Source organism: Panthera uncia, chromosome A2 (genome assembly GCF_023721935.1).
Source record: "Panthera uncia isolate 11264 chromosome A2, Puncia_PCG_1.0, whole genome shotgun sequence".
Taxonomy (NCBI): domain Eukaryota; kingdom Metazoa; phylum Chordata; class Mammalia; order Carnivora; family Felidae; genus Panthera; species Panthera uncia.
In genome coordinates this window covers 140879647-140901440 of record NC_064816.1, presented here as the reverse complement: position 1 = coordinate 140901440, position 21794 = coordinate 140879647, and the positions used below count along the sequence as shown (strand labels likewise).

Genomic DNA, 21794 nt, shown 5'->3' with positions numbered 1-21794 from the left:
AAATGCCTCAGTAAAGAAAATCTATTTTAGACCATGTAATGTAAAATAACTCTCTTGCATCAATACCTGCAGACATTGACAATTACCAACTCATTCAATAAACATTTACTAAAAGCATAGTAATGAGCTGGACAGTGTTCTAATCTCTGCAGAATACGGTAAAGAGTAAGACATTACTTTTGCCTTTAAGGAACCCATAGTTAGCAAGCAGGTAAGTTGAGAATTGCAATTCAGTATACATCAGTACTGTGATACACACTTTGTATATATATACAAAGGAAGGTGGTGACACAAAGAAGGGGCACAATAGCATGGGCTTTGAAGTCCAACAGACTGGTCTGAATCTTAACTCTGACATTTATTAGCTATATACCTTTGGGCAAGTTATGTAGCTTCTCTCTAAGCCTCAGTTCCTCATCAGAGAAGAAGATACAAAAGTTATTTTCCTCACAAGGTTATGAGGATTAAATAAGTTAATGGTTATAAAACACCTTGAACAGGGCCAGACACATAGTACCTACTCATTACAAACAACCTATTTGTATTAAAAAAGAGATTTAAAAAAAAGAGAATTTTAAAAAGTTGTATAAAGTACACTTGAATGGGTCTTAGAAGACAATTAGGAGAATGGCACTCTAGAAAGAAGAAATAAAATGTACTGTAGTATTACAGTAAATTACACATTTTTTTAAATCTCTCTCTCCAACCTACCTTTTGCCAAGAATGTAAAGCAACTAACTACAAATACTTCTATACAGCTGAAATATAAAATCAAAGACATCAGTGGTGAGGTTAGAGAGATAGAAAGGGACAAACTGAAGAGTTAGGGTAAGGAGGAGAAATTGAGAAGACTGTGACCAGTTGGGTAAGAGGTGAGCAAAAGGAAGGAATCTACTGTGATTCCCAGGTTTCTGGCTTGGGTCACTAAATGGATGAATTAGCCATGAAACTAGTTAGGATAAGGAGCAAAGAAGAAAGAACAGATTTGGCAGGAAGATGATGAAATTATTTTTAGACACTGAATTTAAGGTACTCTTCAGTAACTTGGGTGGTAATGTCTGGTAGCCACAGGCAAACAGTCCAACAGGAAAGTAGGTCTGGGTTGGAGACAGATTTAGGCATTGTCAGGAAATTAATAACATCACCCAGGGAGAATACAAGAGTAGGAAGGGAAAACAAATAAACAGGCAGATATATTCTTGGATACTAATATTAAGGGGCAGATAAAGGAAAACTAATGAGAAGTTCAAGAGCTAAAAGGATAACTAAGAGCTTTTCAGGAATAGAGACTTTGTCTAATTATGGATTCCTAGGCTCTAGTACAGGAGGTAGTCAAAATAAAAATCTAGAGAAGTTGGGTAGGATGAAGACTAAGAGGTATCCAATGGGTTGAACAATTAGGAAGTTATTACCTTAACAAGAGCACTTGAGTGGAATGAAGGAGGCAGAAGCAAGACTGCAATAGATTGAAGAGAAAAAAAAGAAATTAAAATAAATAACAGAGTCTATTCTTTTTGAAAGCTTGGCTGTAACTGAGAGAAATAAAACAGGACATGGGGTGCCTGGTGGCTCAGTCAGTTAAGCATCTGACTTTGGCTCAGGTCACGATCTCGCAGTTTGTGAGTTCGAGCCCTGCATCGGGCTCTGTGCTGACAACTTGGAGCCTGGAGCCTGTTTCAGATTCTGTGTCTCCCTCTCTCTCTACCCCTCCCCTGTTCATGTGTTTTCTCTGTCTCTGTCTCTCTCTCTCAAAAAATAAGCACTAAAAATTTTTTTAAAAAAAGAAAAGAAATAAAATAGTACATCAGCTAGAAGAAAACCTAAAAGTTATTCATATAATAGAGAAACAAATTCTTCCTAATAATAGAAAATATAAATGAGTGTTTATGAGTAAAATATTTAAACATACGACAGCTTTTGGGTTATTTTGTTGTTGTTGTTGTTTTAAAGTTTATTTATTTATTTTGAGAGAGAGTGCATACATGCAGGGGAGGGGCACAGAGAGAGGGAAAGAGAGAATTCTAAGCAGGCTCCATGCTGTCAGCACAGAGCCCAGCACCGGGCTTGACCCTGTGAATTGCGAGATCATGACCTGAGTCGAAACCAAGAGTTGGACACTCAACCAACGGGACCACCAAGGCGCCCCTAAATACACAACAGTTTTAACAGAATCCAAGTTGCTGCTAGTGATATGTAATTACTTACATAGTATTAAAGAAAAAACAATTCACTGATAACTAAAAGGAAAGCAAATATCAAAATGTTGATATAGTGGTTTTTAAGCGGAATTACAATGGATGATTTTCAAGTGCTCACTCAATACTTACCAAATTTTACTAATGAGCTTCTATTCCTTTTATAATTGTGGTGGTAAGAAGTGGAAGGCAATAAACCATACTGAACCAAAATTAATGATGTTTCAAAGGCAGAAAAAATTTAAGAGATTCTAACTCAAAGAAGATAGACCATAGAAGAGATGAAATATAAGCAGGTTGAAAGCAGGAAAGAAATGGAAGGAAAAAATAAAACCGACACAGAAATGAAATCTTCATTGAATATAACACAAAGGAGTACAAACACTGCTGAAAACATAGTAAAGGACACGGACAAGAGGACTGAGAAAGGCAAGCAAGATATAAGTGAACTCTGAAAACCATAAAACATTGTTGAAAGAATTAAAGAAGATCTAAATAAATTAAAAACATCCCATGTTCGAGTTTGGAAGACTTAATGTTATTAATATGGTAATACTCCTCAAACTGATATACAGATTCAACACAAATCTCTATAAGAATCTCAGTTGAGTTCATATAAACTGACAAGCTGATTCTCAAATTTATATGGAATTGCAAGGTACCTAGAATAGTCAAAACAATCTTGGAAAAGAATAAAGTAAGAGGACTCATACTTTCTGATTTCAAAACTTGCTACAGAGCAAAAGCATGGGAGGCAGTGAGGTAACAGCACATGGACAGACATATAGATCAATAGAATAGAATCAAGTGTCCAGAAATAAACCTGAATGTTTACGGTCAACTGATTTTTGACAGAAATGCCAAGGCTATTCCATGGGCAAAGAGCAGTCTTTCCAACAAATGGTGCTGGGACAACAGGGCAGCCAACTGAGACAATCTCTACCCTACACCAAACATGAAAACTTACGCAAAAAGAATCAAACATAAATGTAAAAGTGAAGCTATATAAAACTCTTAGAAAAAACATAGGGATAAGTTTTCATGACCCTGGATTTGGCAAGAGTTTTAGATATGATAAACTGGACTTCATTAAAATTTATTTATTTATTTTTGGACTTCACCAAAATTTAAAACTTTTGCACTTCAAATAACACAATTAAAAAAGTGAAAAGGCAGGGGCAACCTGGGTAGCTCTGTGAGTTGAGCAGCAACTCTTGATTTAGGCTCAGGTCGTGATCTCAGAGTCATGGGATCAAGCCCCTGTCGGGCTCCATGATGAGTGTGAAGCTTGCTTTGGATTCTCCCTCTCTCCCTTTGCCCCACTCCCCTGTTCACATGTGCGCACTCTTTCTTTCTCTCTAAAAATAAATTTTTAAAAATTTGGTGGGGGGTGCCTGGGTGGGTTAGTCAGTTAAGCGTCCAGCTCTTGATTTTGCCTTAGGTCATGATCTCGCAGTTGGGTTCGAGCCCCATATCAGGCTCTGTGCTGATAGTGCAGAGCCTACTTGGGATTCTGTCTCCCTCTCTCTCCACCTCTCCTCACTCCTTCTCTCTCAAAATAAATAAATACACTTAAAAAAATAAAAATAAATAAATACAAATAAAAAGTCAGATAACAACAAGTGTTGATGAGAGCATGTGGACGCAATTGGAACCCTCATACACTACTAGTAGGAATGTTAAATTCCAGCCACTTTGGAAAAGTTTGGCAGTTAATCAAAATATTAAACATAGAGCACAGAGCTACTATACGACCTAACAATTTCACTCCTAGGTATATACCCAGGAGAAATGAAAACATATGTTCACTCAGAAATCTCTACACAATTTATAGCAGTCTTATTCTTAACAGCCAAAAAGTAGAAATAGCCTAAATGCTCATGAGTGGATACATGGATAGACAAAATGTGGTTTATCCATACAATGGAATATTATTTATCCATAAAAAGGAATGGAGTACTGATATCCACCAATTTAACATGGATGAACTTTGAAAAAATTATGCAAAGTAAAAAAAGGCAGTCACAAAAGACCACATATTATATGATTCCATTCATATGAGACAGTCTACAATAGGGAAATCTATAGAGACAAAAGGTAGAGTAGTGGTTGCTTAGGGTGGGGGTGGGGTGGGGAATGGAAGCAAGAGGATAAGGGAGGTGCAGCTAAAAAATATGAGGTTTCTTCTTGAGGTGATGAAAACGTTCTAAAATCAACTGTGATAATAACTGCACATATCTGGCTATATTTAAAAACCCTGGTATTTAAATGGTGAATTGTTTGTTTGACATGTGAAGTGTATCTCAAGCTATTGAAAACAGAAATGGAAATGTTAAGAAAGAGTTTAAAAGGATTAACTAGGGAGTTGGGGGCTAAAAAAAAATAATAATAAAGGGATTAACTACTCTTGTACTAAAGAAAATAAATAAAAATGGAATTGATGGAATTGCAAGATATTTAGAAAATAACTACAACAGGAAGCCTATAACCTACAGAACACAACTAAAGCAGTATTTAGAGGCATTCTTATGATTTAAACACTTAGAATGAAAAGAGCATTAAGCATCCAACATAAAAAGACAGAAATACAACCACAAAATAAAACCTAAGAAAAGCTAAAGGAAGGATTTAAAGCAATGAAAGAAAAAAGTAATAAATAAGAAAATAGTAGAACTAACTTAAATAAATCCAAGAGCTGGTTCTAAAATCCAAGAACCAAGAAAAAAACACAGGAAAATTTTTTTTAATCATAAAAGAGTATCTGTTCAACGTCACACAAAATAATTTTAAAAACTTAGATGAAATGGGTTATTTTCTAGGATAATAAAATTATCAAAGCTTCCCCTAAAAGATGTATATTGTAAGCAGCCAAATTATCATAAAAGTAGACATTATTTGTCAAATAGTTTTTCTTCCCCTCAAATACTCAAGGTCCAAAGATTTCACAGGCAATTGAATCAAACCTTTAACTTCAATGCCATTTAGCCAGAGATAGAAAGAACACAAATCTAAAAGCACAAAAAACCAAAACTTTGAAATAACTTTTATGAAAGTGGCATAATCCAACAAAGATAAACCAAAAACTACGGAGCAATTTAGCTTATGAGGAGTGATACAAAATTTCTAAATAAAGTTTAGCAAATAGAACCCAACAGCACATTTAAAATAGTAATACATTGTGACAAAGTGAATTGATTCAGGAATGCAAGGATGGTCCAGTAGTACAATTCACCACAAAAGTAGATCAAAGGATAAGAATTATGTAATTTTCAAAGAAGCTATAGATGAAGGCTTTAGATGAAATTTACTTCTGTATTAAAAAATCTTAATAAAATGGTAATAGTGGACTACTTTAACATGATTAAATACGTACACTTCAATCTGAAGTCAGATCACATTCCAACAGGAAAGCACCAAAAACACCCAATGAACTTAGGAATAAGACAAAGATCCACTATCTTACTGTTTCATATTTTTTGGAAAGTACTTGCCAAAATAATGTGACAAAAGAAAGAAAGAAGTATAAAAACTGGAAAGAAGCAGATAAAATTATCTTTATTTGGTAATGATAGGATTATTTAACCCCACAACTCTAAAAAGACAACTGGGAAACTAGCTAGTATTAGAATTCTAAAAGTGGCTAGATACAAAATTAACATCAGAAATTAACAGCATTCCCACATTCAAACAAGATAAAAGATATAATGAAACTATAAACTCCATTTACAATAGCAACAAAAAAGATAAAATACCAAGGGCTAAACATAAGAAATGTGAAAGGTCTTTATGAAAAAATGTTTAAATGTTATTGAGAGATGCAAAAGAAGACTTGAACAAGAAATGAATATATTCCCTGCTCTTGGAACAGAAGAATGAACCGCAAAAAGACATCAAATATCTCTAAATCAATCTATAATGTTCTATCAATAAAAATATCAACAGCATGGGGGAGAGGAGCTATACAAGCAAGACTATCCAGGAAAACCCTGGCAAGTAGAGTAAGAGCAGACTATAATCAAAGAATGGGGTCATTAAGGTATAAATAGGTGAACTGATCAATGAAACAGGATAAAAGCCCAGTAAGAACCTCAAATTATATGTAGGAATCAAGTACACCTATAGACAGTATTTTAATACTGCAATAACTTGTAGCCACCTAGAAAAAAGTCGGATTCTTACCTTAACACTTTACATAATTTATATTTTATATAGATAAGTACATTTAACTTAAAGTAAAATTATAAAAGTACCTAGAAAAAACAAGAATTTTCATTTTAATCAGAAATAATAGTTAAATAGGAAAGGCCTTTCTTATGGTACAAAATCTAAAATCCAAAAAAGAATGATAATTACAACTACAAAAGAATTTTAATTTCTGCTGAAAAACTGTACCATAAACAAGGTCAAAAGCCAAATGATGAGCTATGAAAAATACCTTCAACACACAGCAAAGACAACTAATTTCCTTAAAACACAGAGTTCCTATAAACAATATTAAACATCCTGATAGAAAATGAACAAAAAATATAACCAGATGAATAAAACCTATAAGCAGATGTTATAAATAAAGTTAACAAATATGGTTCTCATACCTATTGAAAAGATGAAGAAAAATACACCTATTAAATTGGCAATTTTAGAAAGTTTGATAACCCACTCTATTATCAAGGGTCTGGGATGCAAGCACTCCAACACCAACAGTGAAAACAAAACTGGTACAATCTTTATGGAAGGCAATTTCACAATATCTATGAAAATCTAAATAGTACATATCCTTTGACCCAGCAATTGCACTTCTAGGAATTTATTCTAAAGACAGACTCACTCATGTGCAAAAATATATAGACAGATATTCATCATATCATCATTTATATTAGCAAGACTGTAAACATTTTAAATGCCCATCCAAACAAAGAAATGCTACCATTTCTTTCCATGTGCATGTACACACACACACACACACACACACGCACGTGCACTCAAAATTTATCATTGCTTGCTTCTAGGGAAAGAAGCCAATCAGCTGGGGTCAAAGGTAGAAGGAAAACTTGCCTTTTATCATATGCTCTTTTGTACCATTTGGATTTTATATCAGCAACATATATCACATTTCACATTTTTAAGTTATCAGTACTGTTTTTGCCCAGCTTTACCAGTTGTTACATATTTCCTTCTCTTTGTCAGTTTTTCAGTTCCTTCATTAGCAGCAATGTCTAACTGTCATCGCAGGTAATACATTTAATCAAACTGACACCGTGAAATCACAATAGTAACTTGCACTCTATTATCTCCATGATCTGGGTGCCCCTGAGCTCTACCTCTGCATACCTATTCTACAAAAATGTTCCCTGTTCTTTCTTTACCATGTGTATAGAGATTATGAATTAGAAATCCAGGACCAACAAGCTATGAATGTCTTGGCCTATGGGACAAACACAAACTCACGACTGCATTTTAGGAGGAGACAGCAAAAAGGCAAGAAGCTGCTCAAACAAGGTTTCACAAAATTATCATTTGTGCTGTCACCATGAATGCAGAGTGTGGTCTACTTTTAAGTGTAAGAACTTGATTTTATCCATTTGTCCAGAGTCAATGGGGCTGTAGAGGATTGAACCACACTAATCAATCAAATTCACAAGAAACTAATTGCTTACATATAATGCCAATGCATCCATCTAGAATTTAAGTACATGTACATATGTACAGACGTATATACACAATTAGTGTGTGTGCATATACGAAGAGTGTCAAATCATGCAAATCAAGGAATCACCCATAAATGATAAGTATGCCCAAGGAGAACCACACGGCACTATAAGTGTGTATAGAGAGAAGAGAATAAATCAGAAGGTCAAAGAAGGCATCCCTGAAAACACAGTGTGATCGAGTTAAGTTCTAATGGAAGAGAAGCTAAAAAACAAAAACAAAAAACCCTAAAAGCCAAAAAACAGAAGTGGAGTTAGAGAGTTCTTGGATGATGGGATAGCATGTGAAATGGCCTCGTGGCAGAAAGAGCATGATATGTCTAAGGTAGCAGAAAACGATCTAAGAGCAAGACCGTATGACGTAAAATTAACTCAAGAGTTACACAATGCAGTGCCTTTTAGGTCATGTTAAGGATTTCTGCCTTACGCTAAAAGCAATGAAAAGCTAGTGAAGGGCTGTAAGCAGAGATGAGAATAGATTTGCGCTTGCAAAGGTGAGTGTGCTATATGTATTGCAGGGCAAGAGGAGAAGCAGGAAGACTGCTTAGAAAACTGCAGGAGACCTAAGTGAGGGATGATGGCAGCATGAGCTGGAGTTATAGAGCAGAAATAAAATAGATGGAACTTGGTGATTAATTATACCTGAAATACAAGGGAGAAGCAAATTTCAGGAGGATGCCCAAGTTTCAGGTTGCGTAACTGCGTGCATAAAGATGCCACCACTGAAGGAGAGCGCAAGAACACTCCAGGAAGACCAGAGTGTTGTATTTTGTTTCATCAGGGACTAGATGGAGGGTCTGCGTGCAAAAAGCAAGAAAGGGTTCTGGGTGCTTAGTATCTGGCAGTCTTGGTAGAGCCGGACAAAAAGTGGAAAATGGGATTAGATGTCAATGGAGAGAGAAAGTTAGCTACAAAAACTTAAAAAAAAGAATCCTTTTTTAACCTCCAGGGTCAGCCATAAAACAGGCCTAGATATTTCTATGCCTCACCAGCACCTAAAATCTTCTTAAACACCTCAATACACAACCTTTCGATGAGTGTGGGGGGAGGGGACGGTCAAAATGCAATGTTGGGGAAAATAATTAATTGGTGTAAAAGAATTTGAAATATATTGAGATGGCAGATGTTCCCAATTCTGATAGTAAAGAAATGACAGAAGCTGCCTACTTGGGGAAGGAAGAATGAAGCACCAATCAAAAGGAAAAGAAAGAGAGAAGAGGCTGATCATCCCATTGCATGAATTCTCACAGTTTAAATTTTTCACGTTTTATCTTTCCCTCTGGACAAATGGCTGTTCGTGGCCTTGTGTGCTAAGGAAACGCAGAAATAGCTCCACACCTAAGCCCCACATCAAAAAGCATGGCTTCCACTGCCATCTGGTGGTGGCAGTGAGGAAGTGCACCAACTAGGTTCTTGGAGCCTGGGAATGCCTATATGTAGTCCATGGTATAATTAATCTGAGATCAAAGACCTAAAGATCGCAGTGGTAGAGGGAAAACCGGTAAAAGTCTTTGGTAAGAGATTTATCTTCTAATCTGTCAATACACAAAAATAGAAGTGTTTGCTGTTAATTTGAGGTAGGTAAAAGGATTTCTCCTTTTTTCTTTTTCATGTTTAAGATCACATATATAGCAGTTCTAAAATACCCAGTCTGATACTACCACCTCAAACTCAACTCCTAGTATATTATATATTTGACTATTTACAACTGCTTCAATGTGAATTTTAATGGCACATATAAATGGTTAATGTGCATTTCTAACACATCAATAACCTCATCACCAGCAAGCAACTGTCTCATTGAACGTGCAAAATTCCCTTTGTTGTCTCCAAATTAATCAAATAATTTTTGACTACTTAGAACCACAGGCATGGTACTAAAATGAATTCAAAAACCATCATGTTCTCAAAACTCACCGGCTAAGCAAATATATCACTGATAAAATCAACATTATTCACAAACAATATGGTGAATGATTAACACATCATTCCTGATCGTTCTCTTCAAGGTAAAAAAAATACGCTTGCCCAATATAATATTTGACATTCTGTGCAATATTTACTTCCCTACCTTCCCTCTACTACACTTCACTTACAAATGTACCTCTTTAAAATTCTCTGCACACACACATCGATTTGATTTGTTTTTTAAAGCATCTGAACTCCAGGATAGGAAATTGTAGGCCAAAACGTAAAATAATCACATTGGATACATTTTTCCAATTCTCAATCAGCTGCTTTTATCATAATTTTGTCACCAAGTATATTCTTGATCTTCATTTTTCTCCCCTTAAAATCTAGACCACGTTATCGATTCTGTCTCTGGACATTGCAAAATATTAATAATTTAACTAGTTTTTCCTAATTCTCTTGGTTCTGTTCCCCATCCACATCCCAACACCCTCTACCCCCCTCCCCGCGCCTTTCCTCCTCCTTTCTAGTCTCAGAATGCCTAACTCTTAAACACTCGAGGTGGTTTTTACAAAAACACTCTTTGGAATGTTCCTCCCTCTTCTCTCAACTTAGCACCCTTTAAAAAATAATGTCCCACAGCTAGGCGCCAATACCCTCCTTTTACAGGATCAAACTGCGGAAGAGGATGAGACTGGGAACAGAGTCACCGAAACATTTGGGAATGTCAATGAAACATCGGCCTCTCCTTTGAAAAGAAAACACAACTCTCAGCACAGAGCTTTCAACAAAGCAAAAATGCTTCTTTTCGTTGTGTTCCTGCTCCGTCCCTGACCTCAAAGACACCTTTCCTTTTCTCTAAGCCCCAGTTCCTCTGCTATGCGTGGGGCCTGCCTTTGCTCCTCCCAAGGAAAAGAAAGCCAGGGAGAAAAGAAAAGGTAGCAGTCGCCTTCCCTTCGCGCCCGCAAGCTGGCAGGACCCTGTCCCACGACTCACCTGGCAGGTGCGGCCGCCCGGAGAGTTGCACGAATCTGTTGAGCTGGCCAGTCCCCCGACCCCCGCTGCCCCCGCTGCCCCCGCCGGCCCCGCTACCTCCGCCGCCGCCGCCACTGCCTGCGGCGCCTCCTCCCCGCCGGCGGTTCCTGTCCCAGCCCTGGGCGGCCGACATGACCCGCTAACGATTGCGGCAGCCGGGTCCCGGCAGCCCCTGGCCCGGCGGCACTAGCGGAGCCTCCTTGCTGGGCTCCTCAAGAGACCCGGGAGACTGGGGTAGGGGGAGCGCCCTGTCCTCACCAGCGACCAATGACTGGCTTACTTGGTGACAGGCAGCCAATGGCCAGTCGCCTTCTTGGCAGGTGGAGGGAGGCGGGGAGAGACGTGGTAACCATAGCTATGGCTAAAAAAAAAAAGTGGAGAGAGAGAAAGGCAGAAGCAGCCACTCAACACACGCATCAACCGCGCTAAGCAAGCCCGCGTCGCGAGTCCTGCGGGATCAGGAGGGCCAATCGAAGGCCGAGCAAGAGAGGCCACGCCTGCAGAAAGAGTCCCGGCGATAGTCGGTCTTCCAGCCGCGGTTAGGGTTCAGGAACTCTTCCCATAAGTACTCAAATCAGAACTAGGCTGTGAACATAATACACATGTTTGGGGGCAATACAGTGTTTCGCCGGCTGTGCAGACTGAGACCCCTTTCCCTGACTGTTAACACACGCAAAGGGCTCTGTTGGAGGAGGAAAAAAAACAGAGGCGGAGTCATAACTTAAATATAAAAGTGAGGTAGTCTGGGTTTCATTTGTCTCGTCTTTGAATTGAGTGGCTGAGCTCCTCAATTAAACACCAGCCACCTACCAAGCAAGCAATTTTAAACTTGGTTAATAAACATAAAGAAGTGTTGAAGCTAACCAGTAATCCTGGAAATACAAATTAAGACTCCAATGAGAAACCATTTCTGGCTGATTAGGTTAGTAAAGATTTTAAAAATAACACCTATCAGTAAGAAGAGTACCAGGAAAAAGGTAATTTCATGGATGACTGATGGCTATGAAAATGTTTTTGTCCAATCAAACCCTTTTTTGCTAGTAGAAAATCTGAATCACCTGAAACACAGAAATAGGTACGGAAGATGAAGATTGAGGAAAACTGCAGATGTACAGTTCAGAAATTCTTATTGTTAAATAATTGTCAAATTATTACTGTCAAATTATTGTTCCAAAATTAAACAGAAAACTTGGCTATGAACTTACGGGGGGGGGGGCAGTGCAAAGTGGGAAAATACAGATTATTAAAAATGTTTACGAATAAGGGAAAAGCATATATACTCTTCAGAGAAAACAACTTTTCAAGGTTCTTAGGTACGGTGGCTTTTCTTTTTTTTCTGTAAACCTTTACATAGGAGAACCTTATGTGATGCAAGGAAAAAAGAGAAAATCTGCTGTAGCTGAGGCTGCCTACATATGCTTTTGGTCAAATCTCATGTCACCAGTGGTCCTGCCTCCTTATTTTCCTACTTTTAGTCCCTCAAGGCAGGTGTTTTACCTTGTAAGCACTATAAGGCACTGCTTATGAAAATGTTTGAGACTTGAAAAAAAAAAGTTTATGGCTCTAAAATATGAAAGTCAAAATTAATAAATGTTAATTTTTCTAAAGAAATTGTACCATTGAGTAAACCAAATAGTAGATGAAGGAAATTTTCTTTTTATAGGAGTATTCCCTAAATAAAGAACAATACAATATCACCATTTTTCAACCCTTAATACACTCAGAGATCAACCTATTGAATATTACCCACTGCTAGCATCACAAAATTAAAGATGAGATATATATGCCTCTAGAACATAAACATAAGTATGAAGTAGTCTTGTAGAAAAATTGAACTTGAATCTCATCAGATATCTATATCTATCAATTTATAGGAAATACCGAGGATAGAGGAATATAAAAAAAAAAAAATACTACAGAGACACAAACCGCAAAATCCAGACTATGGAAATTCTACAGAATAATCAAATTTTTCAACAAATAAATTACAAAGGAAAATGAGAGATTTGGAAGGAAAAATCTATATGATAAGAGACCAGTGATAGTGGTATAATTGTGAATATACTAAGAATCACTGAATAGTAATGGTTGCACAACTTTGTTATTATATTAAAAACCACTGCATTGTACACTTGAAAGGGTAAATTTTATGGTGGATTTTATGTGGATTATATCTGAATTAAAAATTTTAAATAATATGGGAAGGGAGGAATGGATGTGGAGCTAGATGAAACACATGAACCATAAGCTGAAGCTGGGTGGTGAAGAAGGACATAAGAACTGTTCATTATACTGTTGCCCCTACCTTTGTATATGTTAGAAACTCTTCATAATAAAAAGGAAAAAAAAAGGTCTACAAAAACAAGATTATATTAACGAATCAACTGAAAACTATCTCATGTAGTTATTATATATTACGTAGTATATATAATACACATATAATTTGTATGTAATACATATGATAATCAGTTTTAATTCCAGAAACAAAATGAAACTTTTGTTCTTAACTAAATTTAAAATATTAAATTATTATTTTTTTAATGCTTATTTATTTTTGAGAGAGAGAGCACATGGGGGAGGGCCAGAAAGAGGAAGACAGAGGATCCGAAGTGGGCCCTGTGCCAACGACAGAGGGCCCAATATGGGGCTCAAACTCTCACACCCTGAGATGGTGACCTGAGCCAAAGTCGGACATTCAACCAACTGAGCCACCCAGGTGCCCCAAAATTATTAAATTATTTTGAAAACCTTCTAAAAATTAGGTTGCCATCAAAACTTTTTAATGTGGAATATAGGTACACTTTGATGGACATTGACATGATTTGGACAGGGGCCTTCAAAATAAGTGCATGCAGAGGCACATGGCTGGCTCAGTCAGTACTCATGCAACTCTCGATCTTTGGGCCATGAGTTTGAACCTCATGTTAAATGTAGAGATTACTTAAAAAGTTAATAAAGTTAAGTGCATGCAGACAATATGTACCTGCTAACATAACATAACATGAAGTACATGATACCACCTACGAAGTCATCATATCAAAAATATTCACTTGAATCTATTCAAGATTTAACCTCTAACATCCAGTTTACAGAAACTTTCAGGGCACAAAGGAACAAGTTAAATAACATGTGAAACAACTAAATCCAAGGAGACAATCTTCACTATATCTAGCCTGGTTTCGTCAATAAGTCAATGTAATGAAAAACAAAATGAAATAACACAAAAACAAAATGGGAAGGTGGTGACCCCTAACGAAATAATAGAGGTAGGCAATGACAATCAATGGCTGCTAGCATAACAAAAAGGAACAAGCAGACATTACGTGTGTGCTAACAAAAGTATAATCATTGATGGTGAACTATTCTTTTTAAAAAAAATTTTTTAACGTTTATTTATTATTGAGAGAGAGCATGAGCATGAGCACAGGAGGGGCAGAGAGAGGGGGAGACACAGAATCCGAAGCAGGCTCCAGGCTCTGAGCTGTCAGCACAGAGCCTGACGTGAGGCATGAACCCATGAGCCATGAGGTCATGGCCTGAGCTCAAGTCGGATGCTCAACCGACTGAGCCACCCAGTGGCCCCTATGATTAACTATTCTTGCCAAAAAACTGAATCTGAATAAAGTCAAACGTGTAACTCTATCCGTTTACAGGATATAAAAAACAGTACATGTGAAAGTACATGGAAAAGTATGTTTTATATAAATGTAAGGTCATATTCTCATGTTAGCAATCAATCAATGTATAGCAATCCTTTAAAAATAGGGGCGCCTGGGTGGCTCAGTCGGTTAAGCATCCGACTTCAGCTCAGGTCACGATCTCGCGGTCCGTGAGTTCGAGCCCCGCGTCGGGCTCTGGGCTGATGGCTCAGAGCCTGGAGCCTGTTTCCGGTTCTGTGTCTCCCTCTCTCTCTGGCCCTCCCCCGTTCATGCTCTGTCTCTCTCTGTCTCAAAAATAAATAAACGTTAAAAAAATTTTTTTTAAAGAAAAAATAAAAACGTTTACTTCTTGGATTGTTGGTTAGTTTGTCATAGATTAAACATGACCCAGAATCCTACAAATTCCTTGGTGAATAGTCAAAGGTGACTAACTGTTTGTCATCAGCCCAGATCAAATCAGCATTGATACTGAGAAGCCCAAACTAATGAGTCTGTAGTTTACTTAATTACAAAAATTATAACCATCTACTCATAAACATTACACACATAAGCATCACACATACAGATGTCGTCAAAACGCAAAGTATAAATTGTAGCTAAGGTTAGGTCTGGCTGCCCAGAGAAAAGAAGGAAGAAGGCTCACATTTATTGATTCACCTGTTGTGAACTAGGCACTTTTATGTATATTATGTTTTTTAATAGGCAGATTACCTACCATAGCATTTTTGAAACATTAAGTCATGAAATCAATTCAATGGAACATGACCAGTATTTCCTAAAAAGAAGAATGAAACTGTAAGAGTGCAAGAAAATAAAGGGGTGGGGGGACAAAGTGGTTCAGGAAGGTCTTGAAACACCTTGCCTCTAGGTATTCAAGTTGGAAGGGCCTCCTCTGAAGGGTTATAGAAACCTTAAGCTCCCCTCTCACAATGTTTAGGCAGGCATTTGATCAGCAAAAGGGTAAGCAACCAATGTGTTTACCAAAGTTTTAGGTTCCCAGAAGCCCAGTAACTTCAGCCCTGTCTAAAAAACTTATATGGAAATTTTGAATGCAACTCTTTGCCCTTATCCCACCCCCACTTAAAACACACACACACACACACACACACACACACACACACACACACACACAAATATCCCACTGTTTCAAAGCTTCCATGTTTCTTTGTGTAGCTTTAAACATAAAAGCCTGAGTTTGCCTTTGATAGGTGGAAAAAAGGCCTTGGACTTTGTAAAGGTAAAACCAAGATTTCATTTTGGATAGGGAAGGTATTAAACAGTTCTGCTTAAGATGACACCGGAAAGACAAATCTCATTAAGGAGCTTAGGCTGAATCCCAATGGAGTGAGGAGTCATTGAAGTCTTTAAGAAAAGAGGTGACATGATCAGATTAGTTTTCAAAGATCACTCCAGAGAACTGGGTTGAGGATTTATATGGGAGGCTGTCCATTGCCGTGGGTGAACCTGCCTATAGGCAGCACCCTCAGGGAAAAGACCTCTGCTCCCAAATATCTTCTCCTGGCCACACTAAGGATCTATCATGTTGGGGCACCAGGGTGGCTCAGTCCATTAAGCGTCCAACTCTGGATTTTGGCTCAGGTCATGATCTCACGGTTCATGGAACCGGGGCCTTGCCCCAAGTGGGGCTCTGCACTGACAGTGCGGAGAATGCTTGGGATTTTCTCTCTCCCTCTCTCTCTGCCCTTCCCTTGCTTGTGCTCTCTCTCAAAATAAATAAACTTAAAAAAAAAATCTATTCTCACATGCATATTTTTGAGCAGTATCACAAAAGATTGGAATACTTGTTTAGGCTATGACTTAAATGCAATATTGCTCTAGCACTAAGCCATGTAGTCTTATAATCAATTATAAAGACAATGCTCTCGCACCTGGCTACCTCAGTAAAAACTCTTGATCTTGGGGTCGTGAGTTCAAGTTCTACATTGGAACCTGTACATTAAAAAGTACAAATAGGAGTGCCTGGGAGGCTCAGTCAGTTAAACATCAGCTCAGGTCATGATCTCACAGTTTGTGAGTTCAAGCTCCACATCAGGCTCTCTGCTGTCAGCACAGAGCCTGCTTTGTATCCTCTGTCTCCCTCCCTCCCTCTCCCTCTCTCCCTCTCTCAAAAGTAAACAAACATTTAAAAAAAAAACATTTGGAGCGCCTGGATGGTTCAGTGGGTTAAGCATCGGACTCCTGATTTCAGCTCAGGTCATGATCTCATGGTTCATGGGTTCGAGCCTCACATCGGGCTTTGTGCTTCATAGCACATGGAGCCTGCTTAGAATTCTCTCTCTCCCTCTCTCTGCCTCCACCACTCATTCATGCACTTTCTCTCTCCCTCTCAAAATAAATAAACTAAAAAAAAAAAAAAAAGTAGAAATAAATAAATAAACCTAAAAAAAAATAACACTCTTATAGCGGTGCTTTATAACTGAAAGACTGAAACAGAATTAAACTAGTCTATTGTCTTTTGATAAATTTACTTTTACACTTGACATCAGAAAAATGACATAATGAGATGCAGTAACATATTACTTTAGCTGTTGCAGGCTAATGAGAAGACGACAAGGACTGCCATATAACATGAAAAAATACACTCATGGCATATTTGAAGGTTGCATGCCATCACAGAAAGCAATCCAAAAGCGAGTTTCACAGTGCTCCTGATGTTCCAAGTCCAATAAGAAATGTAAGTTTCTACAGAAAACTGAATAATGGTCAATTGTTTTTAAAGTTATGTGTAGAGTCATTTGGATATTTACTTATTTACTTCAGTAATCTAATAGAAAGTTCTGGGCTAAAACCAGACTTTTTTTTTTGTAAGTTATTTATTTATTTAAATAATCTCTATACCCTACGTGGGACTCAAACTCATGACCCTGAGATCAAGAGTGGCACACTCCGAATGAGCCAGCCCAGTGCCCCTGGACGGTTTTTTCAACATCTGAAATATTGAACTTGAAGTCCAGATAGGATTTACTGTTACCAATTCCAGTAATAATTGTTTTACATATTCATTTGATTCAGATTTAAGTGACACTAACTTAACTGCAAAGGAACAAGATAATTTTATGAAGATATTAAGTGACATCTCATTAAATTGACTTCAGGAGAATGCTCTCTGGCAAAGATTTGTCAAGTATTAAGTCTCATCCCAAACAAATAAACAAAACCTTGAAACTATTAATGTCATTTTGTATTTTTGGTGTGGTAAGCTTATATGAACAGGCACTCCCTGCATATGTTAATACTATTGAAACTAAATCACACACAAGAAGATTAAATAAAGAGCCTAAACCAGGCCATATTTTTCTACTTTTCTCCAACATTGGTGATTATAGTTCAGCAAACATCATTCAGTAATGTGAACTGTTTTGAATATATGGTTATTTAATTTAGAAGTTTATTCTGATTTTGTTTTTAAAGCACTATAAGCATATATAAGCTTATAAATAATGTATGCATTGAACTTCTGATAAAAATAACATGTCAACATTGAGGAGGAGGTTTTCTTCTGTGTAAAACAGGATGAATAAAATCAAAAGGTAGAATGAACATTAATTATTTTAAGAAATACTGTTCTACCAAATGCTCCTTGCTTAAGATAGATTTAATTGAGTTTGTCACGCGAAACCAATATAATCCTAATTAATATACTACCTCGAGAGTTGTAAGAAACAGGTGTAAACCATACAGTATAATACAAATGTGAGGGATTTCCTACGTAATGTAGATTTTTTTTTTTAATTTATTTATTTCGAGAGAGACAGCCCACGTCGGGGACACAGAGAGAGGGATAGAGAGAGAATGCCAAGCAGGCTTTGCACTGTCAGATGCAGAGCTTGAACCCACGAAACTGTAAGATCATGACCTGAGCCGAAACCAAGAGCTGGACGCTTAACCGACTGAGTCACCCAGGCACCCTACACAAAGTAGATTCTTAAAAAATGCTTTTTAATTAGTCAGCTGGGAGAGGTGAAATAAGACAAAAATACATAAAGTTGTAATAGTCCCAAGATTGGTCCAATAGCCACATGGGAAATGATTTTGAGTCTTTATATCAAACTCTGATTTGTAAAATAATGAATACATCCTTACTGTATAATCTGTAAATAGAAGAAGATATAGAAAAAGTGAAACTCTCCCATTCACTTGCTACCCAATCCTACTCTCCACCCCCAAAAGACCGTTAATGGTTTGATGTCTATTCTTCCAGATCTTTTTCTTTTTTTTAAGTTTATTTTTATTTATTTTGAGAGACAGAGAGAGAGACAGAGACAGAGAGAGAGAGAGAGAGAGAGAGCGCGAGCATGAGCAGGAAAGGGGAGAAGAGAGAGAGAATCCCAAGCAGGAGCCCAACATGGGGCTTGATCTCACAACTGTGATATCATGACCCGAGCTGAAATCAAGACTTGGATGTTGGGGGCGCCTGAATTGGTTAAGTGTCCAACTCTTTTTTTTTTAATGTTTATTTATTTTGGGGGTGGGGGGAGACACAGAATTTGAAGCAGATTCCAGGATCTGAGCTGTCAGCACAGAGCCCGATGTGGGAATTGAACTCGTGAACTGCCAGATCATGACCTAAGCCAAAGCCGGACGCTTAAGGGACTGAGCCACCCAGGCACCCCAAGCATCCAACTCTTGATCTCGGCTCAGGTCATGATCTCATGGTTCGTGAGTTCGAGCCCAACATGGGGCTCTGAGCTGACAGCACGGACCTGCTTGGGATTCTCTGTTCCCCCACTCCCCACTCTCTCTCCCAAAAATAAATAAACATTAAAAAAAAAAGAGTTGGATGCTTAACTGAGCCACCCAGATGCCCCTCCAGATCTTTTACACACACATGCAGGTATTCTATTTTAGTTTGTTACACAGATGGGATTACACGGTGTATTCTGCAGGCAGCTTTTGCTCTTCTATACAATATGTCTTGGACACATTCTTATTAGTTTTTAACAGGATTTCGTTATTCTTTTTTAACCTGCAGACATTCTTCCGTCCTTTGGTGGAAACAGGAAGAGTGAAGATCTCTTAGTCCCAAAACAGCATGTTGTCTTTTAGGATGTAAATTTACAAACACAGCAAAAAGCAAACGAAAAGATGTAAAGAAATCCAAGGACTCCAAATAAATTCAAGCAAAGTTGGAATTGCTTTCAGCACCTGGATAATCTTTCACACCAAAAAACAAACAAAGGAATAGGATTTGGGAGGGAGGATTCCTCTAAATGGGAAAGATAATTTGTCAAGGTCTGGGTGGATCTGGGAATACCTTTGGCCATGCTGCATGGCAGGCTGAAAAACTCCACTGACTTTCATTTCCCCTGAGAGATTTCACAAGACTATATTCTTGTTTCTCCATGCAAATTTCACTGCTTAAATCAAGGATTCTGAAACTCTTTTAGCCTGGTAAGGCCTATGGATACTTTTTTCAGAATAATCTTTTTAATGCATAAAATAAAATGTATAAAATTACCAAGGAGACTAATTATACTAAAAGATAGCTATCAAAATATTAAAAGAATTAATTTTTTGATATAGTAAATCATATGCCTCTGATACTAACACATGAAATAACAAAGTTGAGTGGGAGTCTCCAGAACTACTATATTTAAAACGGTATAAACAATATTTTAAGGTACTTGCAGTAACTCTAATGGTATATGACAATATCTGGATTTCTATGGGTGACAAAGTGACAGTACAGTTAATACTACTGTGGTTTGAACAGCTGATGGGAATTAAGGACGCATTTATTGTGATGAGCGCAGGGTATTTTATGGAAGTGTGGAATGACTACATTTTACACCTGAAAATAATATTACACTGTATGTTAACAAACTGGAATTTAAATAAAATTTCAAAAAAAGAAAAGAAAAAAAATACGACTGCAGTTTATTGCCTACATTTCTATTGACAGAAATGCTAAATTTCAGTTAGGGGATTGTGAAAATCACGGGACTTTTTTCCCTAACCATTAGTTTCCTTGGTGTATTGGCTTGCTTGGGCTGCCATTACAACACCCCACTTAGTAGGTGGCTTAAACAATGGAAATGTATTTTCCCGCAATTCTGGAGGCTCGAGGTCTGAGATCAAGGTGTCAGCAGGACTGGTTCCTTCTGGAGGTTCTGGGGGAGAATCTGTTTCATGTCCCTTTCCTAGTTTCTGGTGGTTTCTGGCAATCCTTGGCATTCCTTGGCTTGTAGCTACATCACTCCCATCTTGTGACATGATGCATTCCCTGTGCATCTCTGTGTCCAAATTTCCCTCTTTCTATAAGGACACCAGTCATATTGGATTAGGGCCCACTCAAATCCAGTGTGACCTCATCTTAACTTAATTGCATTTACAAAGACCTCATTTCCAAATAAGGTCATATTCATAGGTTCTAGGGAGACATAACTTTTGGTGGGGGTGGGGGGTGGGGGACACTATTCAACCCAGTATACTATCCAAGTTCACAGATTCCCTGGTTTAAGTGGAATCAGTACGAAGTCTGAAAGAGAGAAATGATGAAAAATGCTAATGGTTATTGTGTTGAAGAGTGAAATTATGGATTGTTTTCTCCTTATCTCTAATTTTAGAAAGTTCTAGAATATGACTTTATTACTTTCAGAGTAAAAAATAAAGAAATTATGACATGTTATTGATTTTAATCATTAGCAACTTTTTAGATAATAAAAGTTCTTTGAATTTGGCCTCAGATAATTTTATTGGCATAAAGGCAAAGGGACCTGGATGGGTAAAAGGCTCCTGCTTTTATATATCTGTGAGGTTATAGATTAACCAGAAAAGTTTCTCTTGAGGAAAAATGTACAGTCATATTTAATTCTTTTAGTATAAAAAGAACATGTACAACGTCTCATAGATTTAAGGAATCCTTGGATAAATACAAACTATAGATACCATATAATGAAGAAATTAAAAAACACTAGTAAACATGCCTCATTAAAAAGAGGTATGGACCCTATATTTGTGGCCAATTTTAGGCAAGGGTGCCAAGTACATTTAACGCAGAAATAACAGTCTTAACAAATGGTGCTCGAACCACTAGATTTTCCACACACTAAAGAATCAAGCTGGACCTCTTTCCTCAGACCATATATAAAAATAAATCTAAAATGAATCAATGCCCCGAACATAAGTGCTAGAACCATAAAAGTATTAGAAGAAAAACATAGAGGTGAATCTTCATGATCTTGGATTTGGCAAGGGATTCTTAGGTATGACACCAAAAGCATAAGTAACAAAAGATAAAACAGAAAAATTGGATCTCAACAAAATTT

At 37.4% G+C, this 21794-nt stretch overlaps 1 protein-coding gene across 4 annotated transcripts in view; it reads right to left on the bottom strand.

Annotated features, from left to right (window-relative positions):
- The window catches only part of KLHDC10 (kelch domain containing 10), a 71589-nt gene extending 59551 nt beyond the window's left edge, over window positions 1–12038 (bottom strand). For 2 of the 4 annotated variants that reach the window (XM_049641857.1, XM_049641859.1), the window contains exon 1: window positions 10808–12038. In XM_049641857.1, the coding sequence (XP_049497814.1) occupies window positions 10808–10979 (172 nt within the window). In that variant the 5' untranslated portion in view covers window positions 10980–12038. The remainder of the gene's footprint in view (window positions 1–10807) is intronic. The other 2 variants (XM_049641858.1, XM_049641860.1) reach the window with 2 other exon arrangements.
- Window positions 12039–21794: the final 9756 nt, after the last annotated feature.